The sequence below is a fragment of the Xyrauchen texanus genome, chromosome 34 (genome assembly GCF_025860055.1).
Source record: "Xyrauchen texanus isolate HMW12.3.18 chromosome 34, RBS_HiC_50CHRs, whole genome shotgun sequence".
Taxonomy (NCBI): Eukaryota; Metazoa; Chordata; class Actinopteri; order Cypriniformes; family Catostomidae; genus Xyrauchen; species Xyrauchen texanus.
Window position 1 is genome coordinate 35533533 of NC_068309.1, and position 20895 is coordinate 35554427.

The following is a 20895-nucleotide window of genomic DNA, read 5'->3' on the forward strand; positions in this document are numbered from 1 at the left end:
TTGCCTCCCAGGAAACCTCCCACTGCCCGCTCTGGTATGCCCTAACAGAGGCTACCCTCGGGACAGACGCGCTGGCACACAGCTGGCCCTCGGGGCTGCGCAAGTACGCATTTCCCCCAGTGAGCCTTCTTGCACCGGTGCTGTGCAAGGTCAGGGAGGACGAGGAGCAAGCCCACCATGATCCTGTAGACGGCAAGTCTTTGGGTAAGCACGACCTGATCCTCAGGTTCCTGAGAGGCGCCCGGAGGTTGAATCCCTCCCGGCCAGGCCTAGTTCCCTCCTGGGATCTTTCGGTAGTCTTGGCAGGACTCCAGAGACCCCCCTTCGAGCCGCTTGAATCAATTGGACTCAGGGCCCTCTCTCTTAAGACGGCCCTGCTGATCGCGCTCGCCTCTATCAAGAGGGTCGGGGACCTGTAAGCGTTCTCTGTCAGCGACACTTGCCTGGAGTTCGGTCCGGCAGATACGTCTGTGACTGGGCTATGTGCCCAAGGTTCCTACCACACCCTTCCAAGATCAGGTAGTGAACCTGCAAGCGCTGCCCCGGGAGGAGGCAGACCCAGCCCTTTCGTTGCCATGTCCAGTGCGCGCCCTGCGCATTTACCTGGACCGCACACAGAGCACTAGACGCTCTGAGCAGCTCTTTGTCTGCTTATCACACCCAGGCCGTGCCCCTACCCGTGCGGGTCCGAGCTCACTCAACAAGGGGTGTTGCGTCCTCGTGGGCACTGGCCAAGGGCACCTCCCTAGCAGACATCTGTAGAGCCGCAGGTTGGGCAACACCCAACACCTTCGCGAGGTTTTACAACCTCCGCGATGAGTCGGTTGCGTCTCGTGTTTTCTCAGGTCCGAGCCTGTAGAACTCGGTAACACGTAGACCGACCGGCCGGGTGGATCGCTTGCGCCCAGCGCCCTTTTCCTGACGTCAAGTTAAAATAGTGCGCCTTCTTCCCAGGGCGCCCCACTCCGAGTCGGGACCCTGGTCGATTCCTCCCCAGCCCTTCGGGTCCGCGGTTCAGCGGAGGAACTCGCCGACCCAAGCCACTGCGGGTACCCTGATGGCTACCCTGTACTGGTATATGTGCTCCACAGGTAAGGCCTCCTGCTCGGACTCCCCCTGTGTGTAATTCCACGGTTCTCTCCCCTGACTAGTGGACCCCCGTGTCTCCCTTAGGAAGTTACAGCTGCCCCGGTCGCCGTGCTGTAGCAACTCCCCCCTTTCGAGGCTGGATCTACCACCGCACCATACTTTCCACACGAGCCCTAAGACGGCCGTGTGACATGTCTACCACTTTTCCTCCCCAAGAAAAAGGGCAGGTGTGGTCTCCGCAGGGTCTGGGCAAGACCCCCTTCCCTATATGCGTGTAAGGGCCCCGGCCGTGATTGCTCTATGCGAGAAACATAGAGAGAAAAGAGACCCAGCCAGGCTGGCCCGTTCCCATGTTGGCAAACATCGCCTTGTTCCCCTCCCAGGGTAACTAGAAGGATTCCGATGTTCTTATGGGGCACTGGGGAAGGGTACGTGCAGCCAGGTACAGACGATGCGCGGCACTGGATGAAATCCCTGCCCGCCTCTGTATCGGCGGTTCACGTACACGGTTCAGTGCATGGCAAGATTGGATTGGGTCCCCTAGTGTCGCTTCTCCGACACAACGTGGAAAGAGCGACAGAAGGGGAACGTTTTGTTACGTATGTAACCTCCGTTCCCCGAGGGAGGGAACGACACGTTGTGTCTTTCCTCCACCATGTCGCTGAACCGAGCCACTGTTGTGGCCGGACCATTTCCGGCTCCTCAGAAAAATCCTGAATGAATTCCCGTATTTGCGCCGCTTAAATACCCGTATGTCCGGGGGTGGGACATGCAAATACCGGCTGCCAACTCTCATTGGCCTTTTTTCATAGATCAGAGGTGGATATCGGCGCTCAAGAGAGACCCCTAGTGTCGCTTCTCCGACACAATGTGTCGTTCCCTCCCTCGGGGAACGGAGGTTACATACGTAACCAAACGATTTCTTCTGTTTTTGCCCGTTTGCATTCTTCTTTCATATCGACACCTAGTGGGCTGTTGTGAAAAAATTATTTATTTATAATGTTTTCTTTCTTTACCGTTCCCTTTTTTCTTTCTCCTCCCTGCCTAATAGGTTGCGATATGCACGAAGAACGAGAACTGGCAAAAAACAGAGGAAGAATAACTCGGCCCTCAAGGAACGCACATTAGGAAGGGCTGGTGAACGTGTAGATTGATAGTAAAGAAGGACTAAAATATCTGTTTCTCACCCACACCTATCATATATCTTCTCAAGACATGGATTTAACCACTGGAGTCATATGGATTCCTTTTATGATGCCTTTATGTGCTTTTTCACTTGCATTGTATGGACTTACAGAGGGTGAGAAAATGATGAGAGAATTTTCATTTTGGGTGAACTATTTCTTTAAGAAATCGACATAAATGTCAGTGAAGAGCATCCTTGAGATTGAAGCCTTAGAAGCCTTTATTTTGTTCACACATTATACATACATTTTTGCATATATACAGTGAAATGTATTTGTTTTCACATATCCAGAACAAAGCAGAATATTTTTATTGGGTGTCATTTCAAATTATTTTTTGCAAATTATGCAAAAAAGTGTGACATTTTATTCAAAAAATATACATAATTATTTAATTGTGTATTAAAGACAAATAAAATGCTAGCTATGAAATTATCCTTTCCAGTCAAACCAGTCAAATTCACAACCTTTGGCAAAGTAGTGCATATGGTATATAATGAGGCTGAAATCTCAATCCAGATTGTAAAAATTTGCTTTCTACTCAAACAAATGCGCCATGCCTTAAAAACAGTCACACATAAAATACTATGAGCTAAATGCAGCTCCTGGCTGACACTAGATGTGTTTTGCTGTTGTCACTCTTGGTAAAGGCTCTTTTATATTAATAAAGCTGAGTGCTCCTGCATTGCCCTTCACACAGACACAGAAGCAGGAGTTCTCGTCTGTCCATTTCTGCTGAATTATGATGTCTGACCCGACTGGCTTTTTAAATTCACATGCAGTAGCATTTGCTCAAGGTGACCTTTCCTAACTTGGCTTTTAGCAACACTTGTACAATTTTTCACATTTGATTTAGACTTACCAATTACAGTGCATATACGATTGTCTTTGCCCAGCACTCAAATTTCTTAATAAAATGGGAGTTTTTATGATAAAAATATGCTTGTTTCACTAAGATGAGTTATAAGGGAACATTTGTCTCCCTTGGAGTATTTCCGTCTAGTTTCCTAGTAAAAATGATCATAACATCCTTAAAACAAGACATTTACTTGAAAAGCTAAATGACTTGAAAATTTACAGTGGAAAGAAAATGTACTTGAACCTTTGGAATTATCAGCATTCATGTATACATTTGTCTTAAAATCTGGTTTGATCTTCATCCAAGTTACAATAATGAACAAACACGATCGTTTCAAATAATAACACACAAATTATTGTTTTGTTCTTGTACATATTGAATGCATCATTTTCAAATACTCACAGTGAAGGTTGTGAAAAAGTATGTGAACCCCTAGGCTAATGACGTCAACAAAAGCTAATGGAGTCAGGAGTTGGCAAACCTGGCATCCAATTAATGAAATAAGATTGAAGGTGTGGGTTAGGCTGTTCACACGAAGCATCTGCTGAAGTGGACCATGCCTCACAAAAAAGATTTCAGAAGACCTACGATCGAAAATTGTTGCTTAGTATAATGCTGGGAAAGGTTACAAAGATATCTCGAAGAGCTTAGATACTCATCTGTCCACAGTTAGACAAACTGTCTATAAATGGAGACGATACTGTGACTACTCTTCCTAGAAGTCAAGATGACTCAACGGGCACAGTGCAGAATGCTCAATGAATTCTAGAGTGACAGATAAAGACATGAAAGAATCTGGAACTAGTTAACATCTCTGTTAATGAGTCTTCTATACAGAAACATTAAACAGGTTTGGTGCCCATGGCAGGACACCACGAACGAAGCCACTGCAAAAATATTACTGCATGCCTGAAGTTTGCCAAAGACCATTTGAAACTCCACAACGTTACTGGCAAAATGTTATGTGGTCTGTTGAAACTAAGGTTGAATTGTTTGGGAAGAACATGCAGCGCTACATATGGTGTAAAAAGGGCACCACATACCAACATACCAAACATAATCCCTGCGGAGAAGTATGGTGGAGGGAGCAACATGATTTGGGGCTGCTTTGCTACTTCAGGGCATGGACCTCTTGACATTATCGAGGGAAACATGAATTCCTACGTTTATCAAGATATCAGGATAATGTCAGGGTTGCTGTGAGCCAGCTGAAGCTCAGTAGAAGTGGGTGATGCAGCAGGAAAATGACCTTAAACATCAAAGTAAATCCAGTACAGAATGGCTTAAAAAAAAAGAAAGAAGATAATCCACCTCCAGTCAGAGCCCGGACCTTAACCTTTAACAGAGATACTGTAGAATGACCTCAAGAGAGCCGTTCACACAGACATCCTAAGAATATGACTAAGCTGAAGCAGTTCTGTGAGGAAAAATTTTCCAAAATTTCTTCTGAATGTTGTGCAGGTCTAATCCGCATCTACCGGAAACACTTGGTTGAGGTTATTGCTGCCAAAAGGTGGATCGACCAAAATATTAAATCCAAGGGTTCACTTACTTTCACTTACTAATTTCTGACTATTTTTTTTAATAGTTTTGCATCCACTCACAATTATTTTGGCTTCTTCAATACCTTTACATCCATCTTTTATTAAATGTTACCATGGTTTTACTACAGTAACCATATCTTAACCAGGATATTCGTATTAAACCCATAGTTATAATACAGATCAACCAAAACTATAGTAGTAAAAATCAATAATTAAAATAAAAAATGTCTACTACAGTTTTACTATAGTAACACAATGGTTAATCTGAGGTACACCTATGGTTTTTAAAAGCATGCTTTCCACACAATAATTACTATGTATTACTATGTTTTTTGGGCAAAATGAGTATGATTATTATTACCATAGTTTTGATTTTCCTGTGTTGTTCCTACATTTTTACCACAAATATTATGGTTAAAATACAGTATATTACTGTAGTAAACCAATGGTAAATTTGAATAAGGAATGGATAAAGTTATTGCGAGAACACAAAATGTCCTCCCTATCGTCGAAGGAGATCAGTAGATATATGTTACTTAACACTGGGTTTTGTATGGTGAATGGATGGATATGGATCATATTCATGTCTGTTTCCATGGACAACACTGATGTCCACAGATTGATGTCTCCCTGCGGCATATTAACTGACCTCCACTATTATTAGCATCCCCTAAAGACACTTAGTATATGGAGGCCAATTACAGCAAATGGATTCTATTGTGTGCTCTTTACTGTGGGTGCATTACCTTGATTGTTTCATGGGTGTCTACTTGTGTGTGTGTGTGTGTGTGTGTGTGAGAGAGAGACTAATATATTCCAATCTACACAGAAGGGCATGGACAGAGAAAATAATTGAAGACTCCTGGGCCTGTGATAAAAAAGAAAAAATAATCTTAAGGCTAAAAATAGCTCTGAACTAGGATATTTAGGAGCAACTATCAAAAATGATGGCCGTGTCACGCCTAATTTTAAAACGATTTTACAGCTAAATGTAGCTCCAATAACTTATAAATCGTCCTAAGGGCTCCTGAAACCAATCTGTAGCATGGCTGCTGTCGTCAATCCACATCACAACAGAGTCAATGTATTTGAATATTATAATGACATTGACCTTGTAAAAATTGCCTGATTCGTGAGGGTGTTTTCATTACTTTCCCATAAACCAAAACAACCCAATAACATCCAGAGGTGTATTGTCACAAACCAATGAACACTGCAAAAAACAACACAGCTGCAAATGTAAACTAAACATTTGTGATAGTGATATTTGATAGGGACATGAATTGAATATGTTTTTGGTGTAAACATTATACAATATTAAACACTGTTGTGAAATACTGGTGTAGTATGATAAGATTTGTTCAAGTCACCTTGTTCAAGGTGTTCTAGATTGTTGCTACAGTGATCTGGATGGTTTTTAAGTGGTTGCAAAATCACCCTGTAGGTCCGAGTGGTAGTCTAGTAGTGATGGTGATGCTTGTATTACAAACAGCACTAATGAGTGTAATCCATTTATCTAAAAAGCCATGTATTTTCTCTACACCATCTTATAGACAGCAAGATTCAGATTAACCATTTTTGAGTTCAGAAGCAGTTGTTGATGTGATGTCATCCCTTTCCATCAAGATAACCTCTGGGGTACTATGGGTTACCATTCAAACGACAAAATTGATTTCTCAGTGTTTCTGACATTTCACCCCCTTTCATTTAGATTATGTTCCAGCACATGAAAGTGAAGAGGTTAGCTAAAGGGGCATTTACATCAACAGACTTTAAATCTGTTCCATTGGTTTCTAGTAGGCATTCCTGCTAAACTGTAGTATTCAACCGTTTCAGGCGCATCACCGTCAGCATTCTCATTGGTAGTTGTTGCATTGCTTCACATCTGCATAAAGTTGAACTCAGTTCAAAGTTTGTCACATCACCAGTGGTCACTGTCACTAATATTGCCTAAAATCACTGAAATAATTGAAAATAAATAAATTCCAGTCACTTTTTCGCTGCAAATTGTTGTCGGTCTGAACTGCGCTTTAAAACGTTAACTTTCAGAGTGTAGAGTGGAAAATATAGGGCCAAGCACTTAATAGCCACGTTTCCACTATCAATCAGTGTGAGCCAGGGCTATCCTACTGCTCAGTTGGGGCCAATAGCCTCAGACCTCGAGCTGCAGTAACAAAATCGATTTATATTCCCAACATTGGGACAATAAGCCGCCCTGGTGCCAACGTCACACACCCCGCCCATTTCACAAGCAAGAGGGAAGCTCAAGCTAAAGTATTAGACTCTGGGGACTAGCTAGTCCTCTAAATGAACATGGTGGAGACTGAAGCTGCTGTTTGTTTGCTTATTTTGGTCTTTGCTCGGTGGAAAGAGAGATCTGACTCAGGGAAACTCCACCTTTGACACTGACTACACCTCAATCCCCAGTTGGCCCTCCTTGGCCCAAGGGTAGTTGGTGGGCCAAAGGTGCTTGGCTGTTGGCCCCGAAGATGCCCCAAAGAGGCTTGATGAAGCCCCGGAAGTAACCGTGGGAACAAAACTGGCATTGAGACACACTAGCGCACCCTCATTTGGCCTGATATTGGAAACGCGGCCAGAAACACAATTTTTGCATGAACAAGTCAAATTCTGGTTCTTTCAAAATATTTTTGATCAAAGTATGACAAGCACATGAAAACTAAAATTTTCCATACTAAAAGGTAAGTCAACAAAATTTTGTTAATTTTTCTGTTTAATAAATTCTGTTTAAAATAATTTGAGTTGGGAGTATAGTATGTCACATTGCAGGACATGTCTGTATTTCATACAGTTTAACCGCATTACATCCTGCCATCCATTTTCACTACCTGCTTACCCTAAATAGAGTGCAGGGGTGTTGAATTCTATGCCTGCATTACACATAGCCTTAATTTCTGAAAGCCCATGCTTTTGCAATGCATGAACGACAGCAGTAATTTACCAACCGAAGATGAAACAAGTTTGAAATAAGTATGTCTGGGAAGAGTAATGAATGCAGGTGCTGGAACCAAATTATTTGTAAAAAGATTTTTAATTGTTATTTTTGGAGAACTTTAAAATCCAGAGAGGTAGGTACAATCCCTTTCCAAACAGTCACAGATCATGACTGTACATGCAGCCACCTAGAAAAAAACTTAAAGCAACATTTTAAAAAGCGGTTTCCTTTAGAAACAGCCCTTTAAAAAGTCAACAAGAAGCCACGATGTGCTGACGAAGGCTAACTCAGCACAGCTCAAACCCCTGCCCTACAACACATTAAACTGCCAAATGTGAATTCCTGTATTTTTTCCCCACTTAAACATTCCACGACAAGCACAGCGGTAACTCAAGATGGAGCAGTCTTCCATGTTACAATGCTTCAAGTCACAAGAGCAGAGAATTGTAAATAAAAACAGTGTCTGAAACCATAAACATCTCTGTAACCTTTTTGAAGTTCTTAAAAAGTCTGTTTGAACAGTTTTTTTATTTCTAGGTTTATGTGACTGGAAGACATCAATCAATATACAGTGGGTATAACAGACAAGTTAGCAAAGACCACACAGAGAAAACATGAGGTCAGCTTTCAGTCATTATTCTAGACTCCTCCAAGACTTTCTGTAGCCACACGATATCTTTGTGTAGAACAGGCCAATATTTGTGTTGTTTTTCACTGAAAGTCTCCCTCAGCAGACCCGCGAGCAGATACGGACACATGCGCACTACAACTGCTTTGTGATACTCTTTTAGTAGAGTCAACGACAGGCACATGTGGCATTGCACAGACTGTCAGCGTTTCAAGAAAATCTGGGACACGTGCAGACAGTCCGCACAGTCAAAACTTATAGGGAGGTGTGACGAAATTTGCGTCACGCATACTGTGCCTGTTCTAACTGAAGTTCCGACAACTGAATTATACTCTGGCCTTAAGAAGACAGGGAGGGAAATTATTTTCTGAAATAGTTTCACGTTCCCTCACAATACATTTTGCAATCCCTTGCAATAGCTTTATACGTCCCTTATGAAAATTAATCATGATTTTACTACAGTAACTATAGTTCATCACGTGGCTTGTTGAGCGCATTACTGCAGAGGCTTATCGTATGTGGAGGCTCTTGCTATTCCCCGCGAGAACCACATTATAGTGACCACGAGGAGGACTCTACCCTCCCTTGCAACTGGGCCAATTTGGTTGCTTAGGAGACCTGGCTGGAGTCACTCAGCACACCTTGAATTTGAACTCATGACTCCAGAGGTGGTAGTCAGTGTCTTTACTCACTGAGCTACCCAGGCCACCAATATTAGCTGACATTTAAATTAGAAGCCTAATTTGCATTCTTTCCAATTCACTCGGTCGGGCTTCTGTGTATGGCTTGCGTAATAGCGTTGGGAGACCACAGGGGGGTGATATAACATTTACTGAAGCAGGTTGTTGTGTTGAGAAATATGTTTGAAAACACAAAGACTAATGGGAGTGGGCAGAAGAGACTATTTTTGTTTAGCAGCGTGTGAAGCGTGTAACAGAGCCTCATTACCACTACCTTTAAAAACAGAGCACGCTTCTCCTTGAGAGACTGGTTTTTAGCCACCGTGCATGCACATTGGAGTCCTTGCATGTCCAGGAATGGTATCCCTGGAGTCTCCAGTGCAAATTAGAGGCGTCGCCAGGGACTGGAGCACAGGTCGCGACTGACAGTCCAGGATGTCGGGTCGCCATGCTCCTCACTCGCAGTGGCCCAGGGAAGCAGAGTGGCTAGGGAAAAGCCACCACCCTTCATGCACCAAACCAGAAAGGGAGTGCATACAGCTGCTGGACACTGTCCTTTTTACCTGGAACGAACCCTCTCCTCACTCCCAGAACTTCACAGAACCCTACGCACTATGAGGCCATCAGACTCCTCTGTTTATTTTGGACACTTTTCCCTGTTTTTACCCTCCTTATGTTATTATTAAAACCACACCCACTGTGTTTGTCTTTTGCTCACCCCACCACAAAGGGAACACAAAACTATTGCATTATTCATTTGTCATGTGTGAGGTGGTTTTTGGTGTGTATTGTTTATTGATGACTTACCCTACAGTACTCATTTATGGGTTTGAGGCGTTTCATGGCCACGTCTCTGATGTGGCTTCTTCTGAACAGAATCTTTCCTATGAGGACATGAAAACAATCATCATGAACACACCATCTCAATTCATCAGCACTCACTTAGAACTTTTCTCAGAGTTTTTAAAGACCCCATGAAATGGCTTGACAACAGCAGTGTTCTTTAATGGATTAACATACAGTATTTCCTATTGGGACAGGAAGTTGGGGCAGGATATAACGAAGGTCTTGTCCATTTTATTATATATATTGGTTCATTTCATCCATAAATTTTAAAATGTGTATATCTGCCAAAAGTTTATTTAGTCAACTTAAGGGAGTACACTAGCATAGTGTGGAACTCAAAGCTAAAATACATGAACTAAAAGCCATAAAACTCCCGGTTTGAAAGTTTAATGGAAATGCAGGGAAACTTTGGGGAATGTCCCTGCACACATTGTCATTTTATCAGATGTTAGAAGACTTTTACCACAAGCATGAAACTTGCCCAAACAAAGATTGTGGTCCATAAAACAATACCAAGAAATGAACACAAATGAGCCTCTTAAGTTTTATGACTCATATCCTGCTGAACTGAGATTAGATACTGTGGTACATTTCTGCTGGATGAGGTAAAAAAAATATCAAGAAAACGTGGAAAAACAATTATCCCACCCATGGTCCTAAAGTTGTGGATCTTTTAGCCACATATGACACATTTAGAAAAACTGGATTGAAAAGCACCTTGCTGTGTGATGTGGTGCATATGTTTAATGTGTTGGGCGACTGCCCTGTACCTCATGTGCTGAGTGGAGATGAGTAAGATCCAGAACACACTCACAGCATCTGAACTCTACCTTGACACAGCCTCAGATGGGGCACTTCACAGAAAACCCATCGAGGTTACGACACCACTAAAAATGCTTTAGACAGCTAGATTTGAGTGTGCTAGCATGTTTTACACACAAGCTTTGATTTTATGTAAATAATGTTCCAGGTTCAGTACAAGGTAAGCTTTAAGTACCACATCTGGCAGGAAGAAAATAATTTGTACTCATCCCTAAATTTGTATAAAAATAAAAAAAAGTGGGAAACCCCCCCATTAAAATACACATGGTTTGAATGTACACAATACTTACATATTGTGTTAACATGAGAATCGTGTGATAAAAATACTGGGGACTTTTTACATAGAGAAACGGTTTACATCGATATTGTGTGCGATTGAAATGACATGACTACTTTTTGGGAAAAAATGTTGAATGCATCTTGGACTGGCCAAGTAGGGTTGAAAACTGGTATTGTTTAAAAAAAAAAAAAAGAAATACCAGTATTGAATGATTTTTATGCTTTTTGGTTCTAATGGTTCTCAAACATCTCCTGAAACTTCCACCATTGCGGTTGGGACGTCTACACTTATGTTTGAAAACGCATTCGTTTTGTCACGTTTAACATTTTTCTCTTTAAAATCATCCAAGGGGACAGAAGCTAAGACAGCTATAATTATCTGTTCTGATTAAAGGAACAGTGCGTATGTCATCAGATATTTGACCTAAGTGCGTTTACAAAGCTCACTGATTGATGTGGAGTGGGCTGTATATGATGCTCAGGTAATTACAGGGCTTGCTGTACAGAGTGCTGTGTCAGTAGATCCAAACACTTGTTAAACGGTTGTAAATTGCTCGTATGTACATTTAAAGACAGCATTCAGGTGCATTTAAATGTCTGATGCACAAGCAAAACAAACCTGTGTGCCTGCTTAATTACAGACAATGTTTGTTTAATCTGAACTAATTAACTTCAGATTTTATGACACATTTATACATCCCAGCTACAGGTCAAATAATTACATTTGACAATATACACATTCTGAACAATATGTCCAAAGTAAGTACTACATACTTGCTATAAAGTCAACCACTGTTGTAGCACATAGGGTAAACGTACCTATTAAGCTCAAGTACCCATTAAGCACACTGCCATCTTTGAGCTCAGATTATAAAAAGAAAAAGCAATGTATTTTCCTATTTGATGTTTTAACCAATTGATGTGTTTGTTACTACATACCTCCTGTAATTTTAAACCAATCAGACCATTGCACACTGAGATATGTGTATCTATGTGTTCACACTGTCTGGCGGCCATTTTGAAAGCTGTCTGAAAACATTCACCAGAAGAGGAGCCCCTCAAATGTGCATTTTTTATATGTTTAAGCCTTTATTTTGGGTAAGTACATCTACTTATTGCAAAATTTAGAGATTAATGTTTAGACTTTTACATATTTTAACCTGGAACCTGGATGTGGAAAATAATTACAGTTAGATCTAAAAGATAGTTTTAGCAACATAGCGCAGATGCTACAGAACATAGCCAGCTTACTAGCTGTATAAGGCTTCATAATGTGGCTAGTTTCTGTGTTCATCCCCATGAATTAAATATTTTATTGGTTTGTTTTGTTATTTAATTGTTCAATATGTGTTACTTTGCTGAACGTGGACTAGTCTAGATGTTGCAATGAGTTTGAATGACACGTCACTATGAATAGGATAAGCTACCTGATCAAATTGAATGCCTTGTTGCTTGATTTTAGTGTTCTGTTTTTTTGTGATTGACTCTGTACCTTCAAAAAAAACTTTTTTCAATCATTCCTTAAAAAGGTTGTTTAAAATAAACAAGATTTTATAATAAAACTTGTTATGAGCTTATTGGGTACAGGAGTGTGCTTAAAGGGTACACAAACGTACCCATTAAGCCCAGTCAGACTTTTTGCATTTAATGATGTACATTTTAATTTTATTGCTTTTGTCATTTTAAATAAATAAAATATTGTTGTTTAAGAGATTAATATTTTATTTTAACATAACTTTTTTTACTAAAACCAATATCCTGTGCCCTAAAAATGTCTCAATGTAGATTTTGGTGAGCTTAATAGGTACGATTACCCTATACAACTATGTGGCTGGCTACGTTTTATAGTTAGTCTATTTGTATTACAGCAATCTTGCATAAACAACTGAACTATTGAGCATGAGAAAAGTTATCAAAGTGTTAATCAGTAGATCCACACAAAATCTGCAAAGTCCTTCACAATTTATGCTGAACTGATTTCAATATGTTACACTGCCAGAGAGTACACTCACTGAAAAAAAAAACATTTGTTGGTTTAACTTAAATCCACAAAATGAAATTGTTTCTTTGATATGAAATTTAAATGTAGGCTCTACTCAAAAAACTAAATGAATTAAGTTAACCTAACTCAAAGGTAATGCAAGCGATTTCAGCCATTCTACTTCCACGAGACTGAGCCACTGAATTAGCCACACCCCTCATTATAAAACCTGCACTCCAAAAATAAAAAATGAGCTTCATTGAGAAAACAGCTGCAAAATAGCTCCCTCAACAGACCAATGTTATGAACAACATGGCATAAAAATGGCAGTAAGCCTCAATAATATTAGAACACGCTAAATTTGCAAACACATTAGCATATTATATCCACTGATGAGCCAAAACATTGACCACTCACAGGTGAAACGAATAATGTTGATCATCTCCTAACAAGGCCACATGTCAAGGTGTGGATAGATTAGATTGTAAGTGAACAATCAGTTCTAGTAGTCATCGTGTTGAATGCAGGAGAACATGGCAGTGGCCTCTTTCAGCAGGATAATGTGCCCTGCAACACCGCACACAATGTTCGGGAATGTTTTGAGGAACATGATGAAGAGTTCAAGGTGTTGCCCTGACCTCCGAATTCTCCAGATCTCAATCTGATTCAGCATCTGTGGGATGTGCTGGACCACCAAGTCTGATCCACAGCTGCTTCACCTCGTAACTTGCAGGACTTTTTTTTTAAGGATCTGCTGCTAATGTCTTGGTGCCAGATACCACAGGACACCTTCAGGGGTCTTGCAGAGTCCATGCCTCAGTGGGTCAGTGCTGTTTTGGTGGCACGCAGATGACCAACAGCATATTTGGCATAATGTTTTGGCTCGTTAGTGTATACAGTATGTTGTATTTGTTTTGTACTGTATAACAAGTATGGTGCTGCTGATTATAAAGATTCCCAATGAATCATTATACTGATAAACCCTCAGCCTCTGCTTCAAGAGAAAAGCAATACACACTGATTTTTTAGTAGTAATGTACCCAAACTTTTCCACAATGTTAACCTAAAAAAAAATCAACTCCACAGAAACTCCTCTAAATCCCAATATTACACAACATAAATTCCAACATTACACAACATTAAACAAGAACAAGCTTCTAGTCATTTAATTTAGTTTTTTAAGAAAATGCGAACGGTGCTTGCCCCATGCAACAAAAAAATTAATAAATCACTGCCACGATACTAGGGTGTTGTGGGTATAACTTATAGACAAAGATCTATGTACATATTTCTGTAGGCAATAACTGGACTTTATTGACTGTATGTAGAGGGCAGTATGTTTACCTGGTAAAAAGGGAATGATTCTGCGCTTCGGATCCTTCTGTCCACCTTCCACAGGGAATTTATCCAGAAGCTCCATCTACAAAACAATAATACAGAGACATTTAGTGTCAACAGAAAAAAGTTTCAATCTTCACTGTTTCATCTGTCACACTTTGCGTCACATTTTTGTGACGTGACTTTAGTAGCCTACAGTGCATCTGGAAAGTATTCACAGCACTTCACTTTTTCCAAATTTTGTTATGTTACAGCTCTACTCCAAAATTGATTCAATTCATTATTTTGCTCAAAATTCTACAAACAATACCCCATAATGACAATGTGAAAGAAGCTTGTTTGAAATCTGCAAATGTATTAAAAAATAAAAACTAAAAAAATATAAAAAAATCAACAAAAAAAAATCACATGTGCATAAGTATTCACAGCCTTTGCCATGACACTCAAAATTGAGCTCAGGTACATCCTGTTTGCACTGATCATCCTTGAGATGTTTCTACAACTTGATTGGAGTCTACCTGTGGTAAATTCAGTTGATTGGACATGATTTGGAAAGGCACACACCTGTCTATATAATGTCCAACAGTTAACAGTGCATGTCAGAGCACAAACCAAGCCATGAAGTCAAAGGAATTGTCTGTAGACCTCCGTGACGGGATTGTATCGAGGCACAGATCTGGGGAAGAGTACAGAAACATTTCTGCAGCATTTAAGGTCCCAATGAGCACAGTGGCCTCCATCCGTAAATGGAGGAAGCTTAAAACCACCAGGACTTTTCGGGGGAGAAGGCCTTAGTCAGGGAGTTGACCAAGATCCTGATGCTGACCACTGACAGAGCTCCAGCGTTTCTCTGTGGAGAGAGGAGAACCTTCCAGAAGAACAACCATCTCTACAGCACTCCACCAATCAGGTCTGTATGGTAGAGTGGCCAGACGGAAGCCACTCCTCAGTAAAAGGCACATGACAGCCCATCTGGAGTTTGCCAAAAAAGCACCTGAAGGACTCTCAGACCATGAGAAACCAAAGATTGAGCTCTTTGGCCTGAATGGCAAGCGTCATATCTTGAGGAAACCAGGCACCTCTAATCACCTGGCCAATACATCCCTAGAGTGAAGCATGGTGGTGGCAGCATCATGCTTTGGGGATGTTTTTCAGCGGCAGGAACTGGGAGACTGATCAGGATCGAGGGAAAGATGAATGCAACAATGTACAGAGCCATCCTTGATGAAAACCTGCTCCAGAGCGCTCTGGACGTCAGACTGGGGTGAAGGTTCATCTTCCAACAGGACAACGACCCTAAGCACACAGCCAAGATAACAAAGGAGTGGCTACGGGACAACTCTGTGAATGTCCTTGAGTGGTCCAGCCAGAGCCCAGATTTGAACCCGATTAAACATCTCTGGAGAGATCTGAAAATGGCTGTGCACCGACGCTCCCCATCCAACCTGATGGAGCTTGAGAGGTCCTGCAAAGAAGAATGGGAGAAACTGCCCAAAAATAGGTGTGCCAAGCTTGTAGCATCATACACAAAAAGACTTGAGGCTGTAATTGGTGCCAAAGGTGCTTAAAGTATTGAGCAAAGGCTGTGAATACTTATGTACATGTGATTTTTTTATGGGGTTTTGTTTGTAGAATTTTGAGGAAAATAATGAATTTAATCCATTTTGGAATAAGGCTGTAACATAACAAAATGTGGAAAAAGTGAAGCGCTGTGAATACTTTCCGGATGCACTGTAAATCAATTCCAAAATAGCCATTTGACCATTACTTAACACTATTTTCCTTACCTAAGTGGTCAAAGTGATGTCAGCCAGAAAGGAAAATAGTTTCTAAGGTGGGGCATGTTGTTACATCTTAATGAAAATTACAAAGACAAACATTATTCTTTTGTCTGGAATAACGTGCACTTTTATAACGTACAATTTTAACCCGGTCTCACAGTCACGTTACTATATGGAAATTTTTACAAAGTTATTTTAACGTGGCTCGTTGTATGTCCTAGAGGCACTAAAACAACGACTTTTATTCCTTTTCACACAAATAACGAGTAAGAGCAGTTTATCAGTTCATAATCACTTTTTGCCCTGTTCCTCGCATAATGTTATCTTATGACATCATCTAAAGACGTTTAATATACCGTTAGACTTGTAAGGCTAAGTTGAACATTTTCATTACATAATCAACTACATTTACAAGCTTGTTCAAGCATTATCAAATTGTGCAGTAGCTCAACTGACAAAGTGTTGCACTTGCGATACAAAGGGCACGAGTCCTGAAGAGCACACACGTCGACGCGCGACTCCGAAACCATCAAAGAAGCACCAAAAATGTATGTAGTTGCATTAGCAATTACAGGTTTAGGTTTAAGGTAGGGAGGTAGGTTTTGATTATTTAAAACTCGAAAAACTTCATCTGTTTGGGAGAACATTTACCTCGCTTTTAGCGCCACACAGGGGACATTTTACCTCAGAACTGCTGCAATACATGTAAGGAATAAGGATGGGAATCGTAAGGAATTTAACAATTCCAGTTCAGATTCCTCTTAATGATACTTTCAGTACTTTTGAGGAAGAATTTTTTAAATTGCGCATAAGTACAAAGTTAATTTAGTAACTGCTCTGACTGATACCACTGCTGAAGTGTTTTTGAGTCACTAAAAAGAGCCAGCTCATAGGAGTCATTTGTATGGGAATCGGACTGCAGTGGGCACGCTGTGTGTTATACACTGTAGATTCATTAGGGGGCAGTGCTGTCACAGCAGCAAAGTACAGTCAAGATTATTTCAGTATAGTGCCCGGCCTGTATAAGTGAAAAATTGCACTTGTGAGAACCGTTAATGGAACAAAAAGTCATGAAAATCCGGTTCTTGGTTCCCATCCCTAGTAAGGAACCACGTGATACCATTTTGCAAAATGTCACCTGAATCAAATCATTTCATGAGATCAGGCTGAATGAATATAAGACCAGGAACGTCTATTAGTAAGTAGTGTCCATTCTGATTTAACGTTAAATATTTAGGTCATCTATAATACTTCAGTGCTTGTACCTCAGTGAGTCAAGGGTTTTTACTTAAACTCTTATACTGATTCTAATGCATTCAACAGATGATATTTTTCCTTCTGGATCTGTATGCGTGGCTTGCTCTATAAAGACCTACTGACATAGTGGAACATTTTCTGTAGCCTACACCTCCAGAACACCCCCTAACTCTCACTCACTGCTATATGTTAATCTTCTCTGCTGACACCAATGAACATTTTCCTCCCATCTGTAGGGGTTAGAGCTTTGCTTCCAGGCCCCTATTACAGTGGGAAAGCAGCTGTTGACCAATGAAATCACACCTGTGCCTTTACAAAGAATGGCATTAAAGCAGATCATATGTGCTATTTAAATATTCATTCACTAATGACTATAGCAGAGTTTAGATTCGTCAGTGGAGAGAATATTTCCAACAGAGCATTTCTCAAAGCCTGAAAGCCTAACAATTTACCCATAATGTAAATCTGATATAGAGCTCACAACCAAAAAATAGGTGAAATGTTAGGTAACATAACCTTTTTTAACTCTTGTGTCAACTTAACTTTTTTAACTCTTGTGTCAACGTAACATGAGTTGCAAAAAACAGAACTTACCACATTGTTAGGGTGTTGTGAGTGGTTGCCAAGGCTTATGTAAGTGGTTGCTAAGGTGTTCTGGTATTTACTAGGCAGGGACGGATATACTGGGGTGGCATTGAGTGACAAATGCCGCCCTAAAAAAAGCATTGCCCCCCCATCTGCCATAAGTATACTATAGTTGATGTTGACATTGTGTAGGGATTTATTCATGTCAAAATGCCTCAACTCTCACCAAACACACAAGTGACTACACAGACCGGGGTGGGGGTGGTGGGCTCTATAGCGCCCCCTTGAAAATGGGCATGTAAGGGGGGCTTTGTACCTCCCATTTTCACCTACCCTCATTTTCACCTACAGTCAACAAAATCGGTACATATACAAGTCGGCCATTTTGGATTTTTAAATGCTCCTCCTAGGGGATTCATAAGACTATCACCAAATTTAGACAATATTATGCCAAGACATTGAAGATGCTAAATTGTGACCATATTTTTGATATATCAAAGGCATTAAATGAAATTAATGGTGAAAAAAGGGAAACAGGAAGTGTCTCATATCCTCTGTGTGCAATGTGAGATTTAGATCTAAATTGAGATGTACGACGATCAGCCACATCATTAAAACTACCAGCCTAATATTGTGTAGGTTCCCCATGTGCCGCCAATACAATATTAGGCAGGTGGTTTTAATGTTGTGGCTGATCTGTGTACGTTTAGTCTTGGGGGCTAATCACATGGATGTGACTATTTTGGGTCACGTTCATAGTGCCACCACCTGGCAGCAGGAAGTGTAGCTCTTACATTATGCATGTGTACACCAGGAGGAAATTGACCCATGGTGCTTGGGCCCGTCATCGCTTCTTGCAGCTATATTTGCATTTTATTTTTAAAGTGTAACACCCATGTTATGACTTTTATGACTTTTGACTTTAGAAGGTGAATTTCCCCACATTTATCCATTATGCAGATCTTCAGCTGCACAATTGTACAGGGTTTTAGGAAGTAGATTTAATTGCGCTGGTTTAGCCAGCAACATGCAGAATGCTCTAGATGCTTGGCCGATTGATACGTTTGTCAGTAAACGTCACTAAAGGAATACACTGCAGCATTAAAAAATTAATGGTGCTTTTGTTCTCACTCACTTGTGTTTTGACACTAATGCCACCAGCTAGAGAGAGACAGTCATTCTGGCAGACAAAGCTTTTACTGTGGTACAGAGATTCATTAAAGTGAGGAACAATGTGTTCTACTATGACTCAGCAGCACCAGCACACTGGTAAAACTTCAAATTTCTGCTTCCACACAAACATGTGAGCACCACACATCCACAACAGAGTAGAGCCGGCCTTCTCAGAGAGTTCATTTTAAAGCTCTACATATTGGTAAAAATGAAACTATTATTATTTCTATTTATAGCCAGTGCTTTAGATCTGAAATTCTCAATTTATTTGATCCAGGATTGTTTGTATATCCAACATGAAGCCCTCCAGATACGGCTGGGCGATATGGCCAACAATATAATATTCATTTTCATATAGTTCGATATCAATATTTATCACAATAATACATTTCATATCATTACTGAGGGAGGAAATGCCTTCCACATGTTTGTTAGACCTAAAGAACGAATGTAAACATAACTTGTTTACAAGTAAACTCAAGAGGGTAAGCTACCTTTTAAGTATACTCGGTTTAGGATTGAATCCTACATAAAGTGCGCGAAGTCTTTCAAATGAAATTACGCCAAATTCATAATTTGTAGCTGATGTTTGACTCTACTAAAAGACTCTTTTGTGAAGCTCCACACTCCAGATCAGTAGGTGGCGGTAATGCACCATAAACTGGATTGCCAATCTTCAATAAACATCACAAGATCAAACACTTTCATGATTCAGTTAGCTAGTTGTGTATATAACTTTGCCAAACTGCTTGCGTTTTTAGCGAGACAGCTTTATGGATCGTAAGAAAACGTTTAACTAAATAGTGCAACAATGGTGTTGATGTCGGAGTTATCATTGTGTTCAGTTGATAGCTGTATTATATGTTATTATTGTTATATTAACAACAAGCTCGTCTCATTACCAGTTTCCATGGCAGCAGGGCTATGTAGCTGTTCCTATCAGGTTGATTCATGACTGTGATTCAGTTAGTTAGTTGTGTGTACAACTTTGATGAACTTTTAACAAGACGTATCTGATCTGGTCATCTAGATGAACATAGGCTAAATATAGAAAATTACTCAAAATATTACCATCGATATTGAAAATGATATTTTTTTCTGATGAATATCTATCTTGTTTTAATCGCTTCTAGATTATTTTAACCCTTTGGGAAACTCTAACTCACAATATATTTAAAGAAAGACCATTAAGACTGTCACACCGAAAGCATCAGGCGGACGGCATGGTGCCTTCTAAAATTTGAAACAACTGTTTTCAATGAAGGTATGCCACCACCGCCGCTACTCGCCATCTGTTGGCCGTGCCCAGCTACGACTCAGGAGACTGCTAACATTTTTGCCATGCCACGAAGCACAACTCTAATATTTTCAATTAAATTCAACCTAAATCATTATCAAAGGACAGATTATTTACTTAAGCATTCTTCATTCTTGAAGAAGGGAAAAACCTTGAAACTTTTGTATGTACCGTCTGCAACCTGAACCGCACTGACGTTCCCCATGTTTGATACGGGTGCCGTGTCCTCGCCACGATGCGCCGTGGCGGTTCTCCTCCAGTGTGTGTCAAATCAAAATCGGAATTTTGTGATAAGGATAAGTTCGTAGGCAATGGAGGAGTCAGGACACAGCAAACAGTTGAGTGATAATTCTCACACTTCAGACAGACACACACACACACACACACACACACACACAAAGCAAAATGGCTCTTAGTGCTGAACTCAAAATAGCTCTCTCTCTGAATGACAGTCTGTTGCTCTGGGCCACTCTCTCTTTCTCCTGTGCCACTCTAGGAAACCTTATCCAGTCTCCCTCTGCCATCAATATAATGAGAGACAGGTGTTAAAGTAACTACAGCCCAGGTGACGAGCCTTACCACTTTCCTTCTCCCGCAGA

At 40.7% G+C, this 20895-nt stretch overlaps 1 protein-coding gene across 4 annotated transcripts in view; it reads right to left on the reverse strand.

Moving 5' to 3' along the window:
- Nucleotides 1–20895, reverse strand: part of sh3pxd2b (SH3 and PX domains 2B) — a 61825-nt gene that overhangs the window by 25019 nt on the left and 15911 nt on the right. For all 4 annotated transcript variants that reach the window (XM_052103775.1, XM_052103773.1, XM_052103774.1 and 1 more), the window contains exons 3-4: nucleotides 14210–14285; nucleotides 9745–9821 (exon numbers count right to left, since the gene is read on the reverse strand). In XM_052103775.1, coding sequence (XP_051959735.1) covers nucleotides 9745–9821; nucleotides 14210–14285 — 153 coding nt within the window. The remainder of the gene's footprint in view (nucleotides 1–9744; nucleotides 9822–14209; nucleotides 14286–20895) is intronic.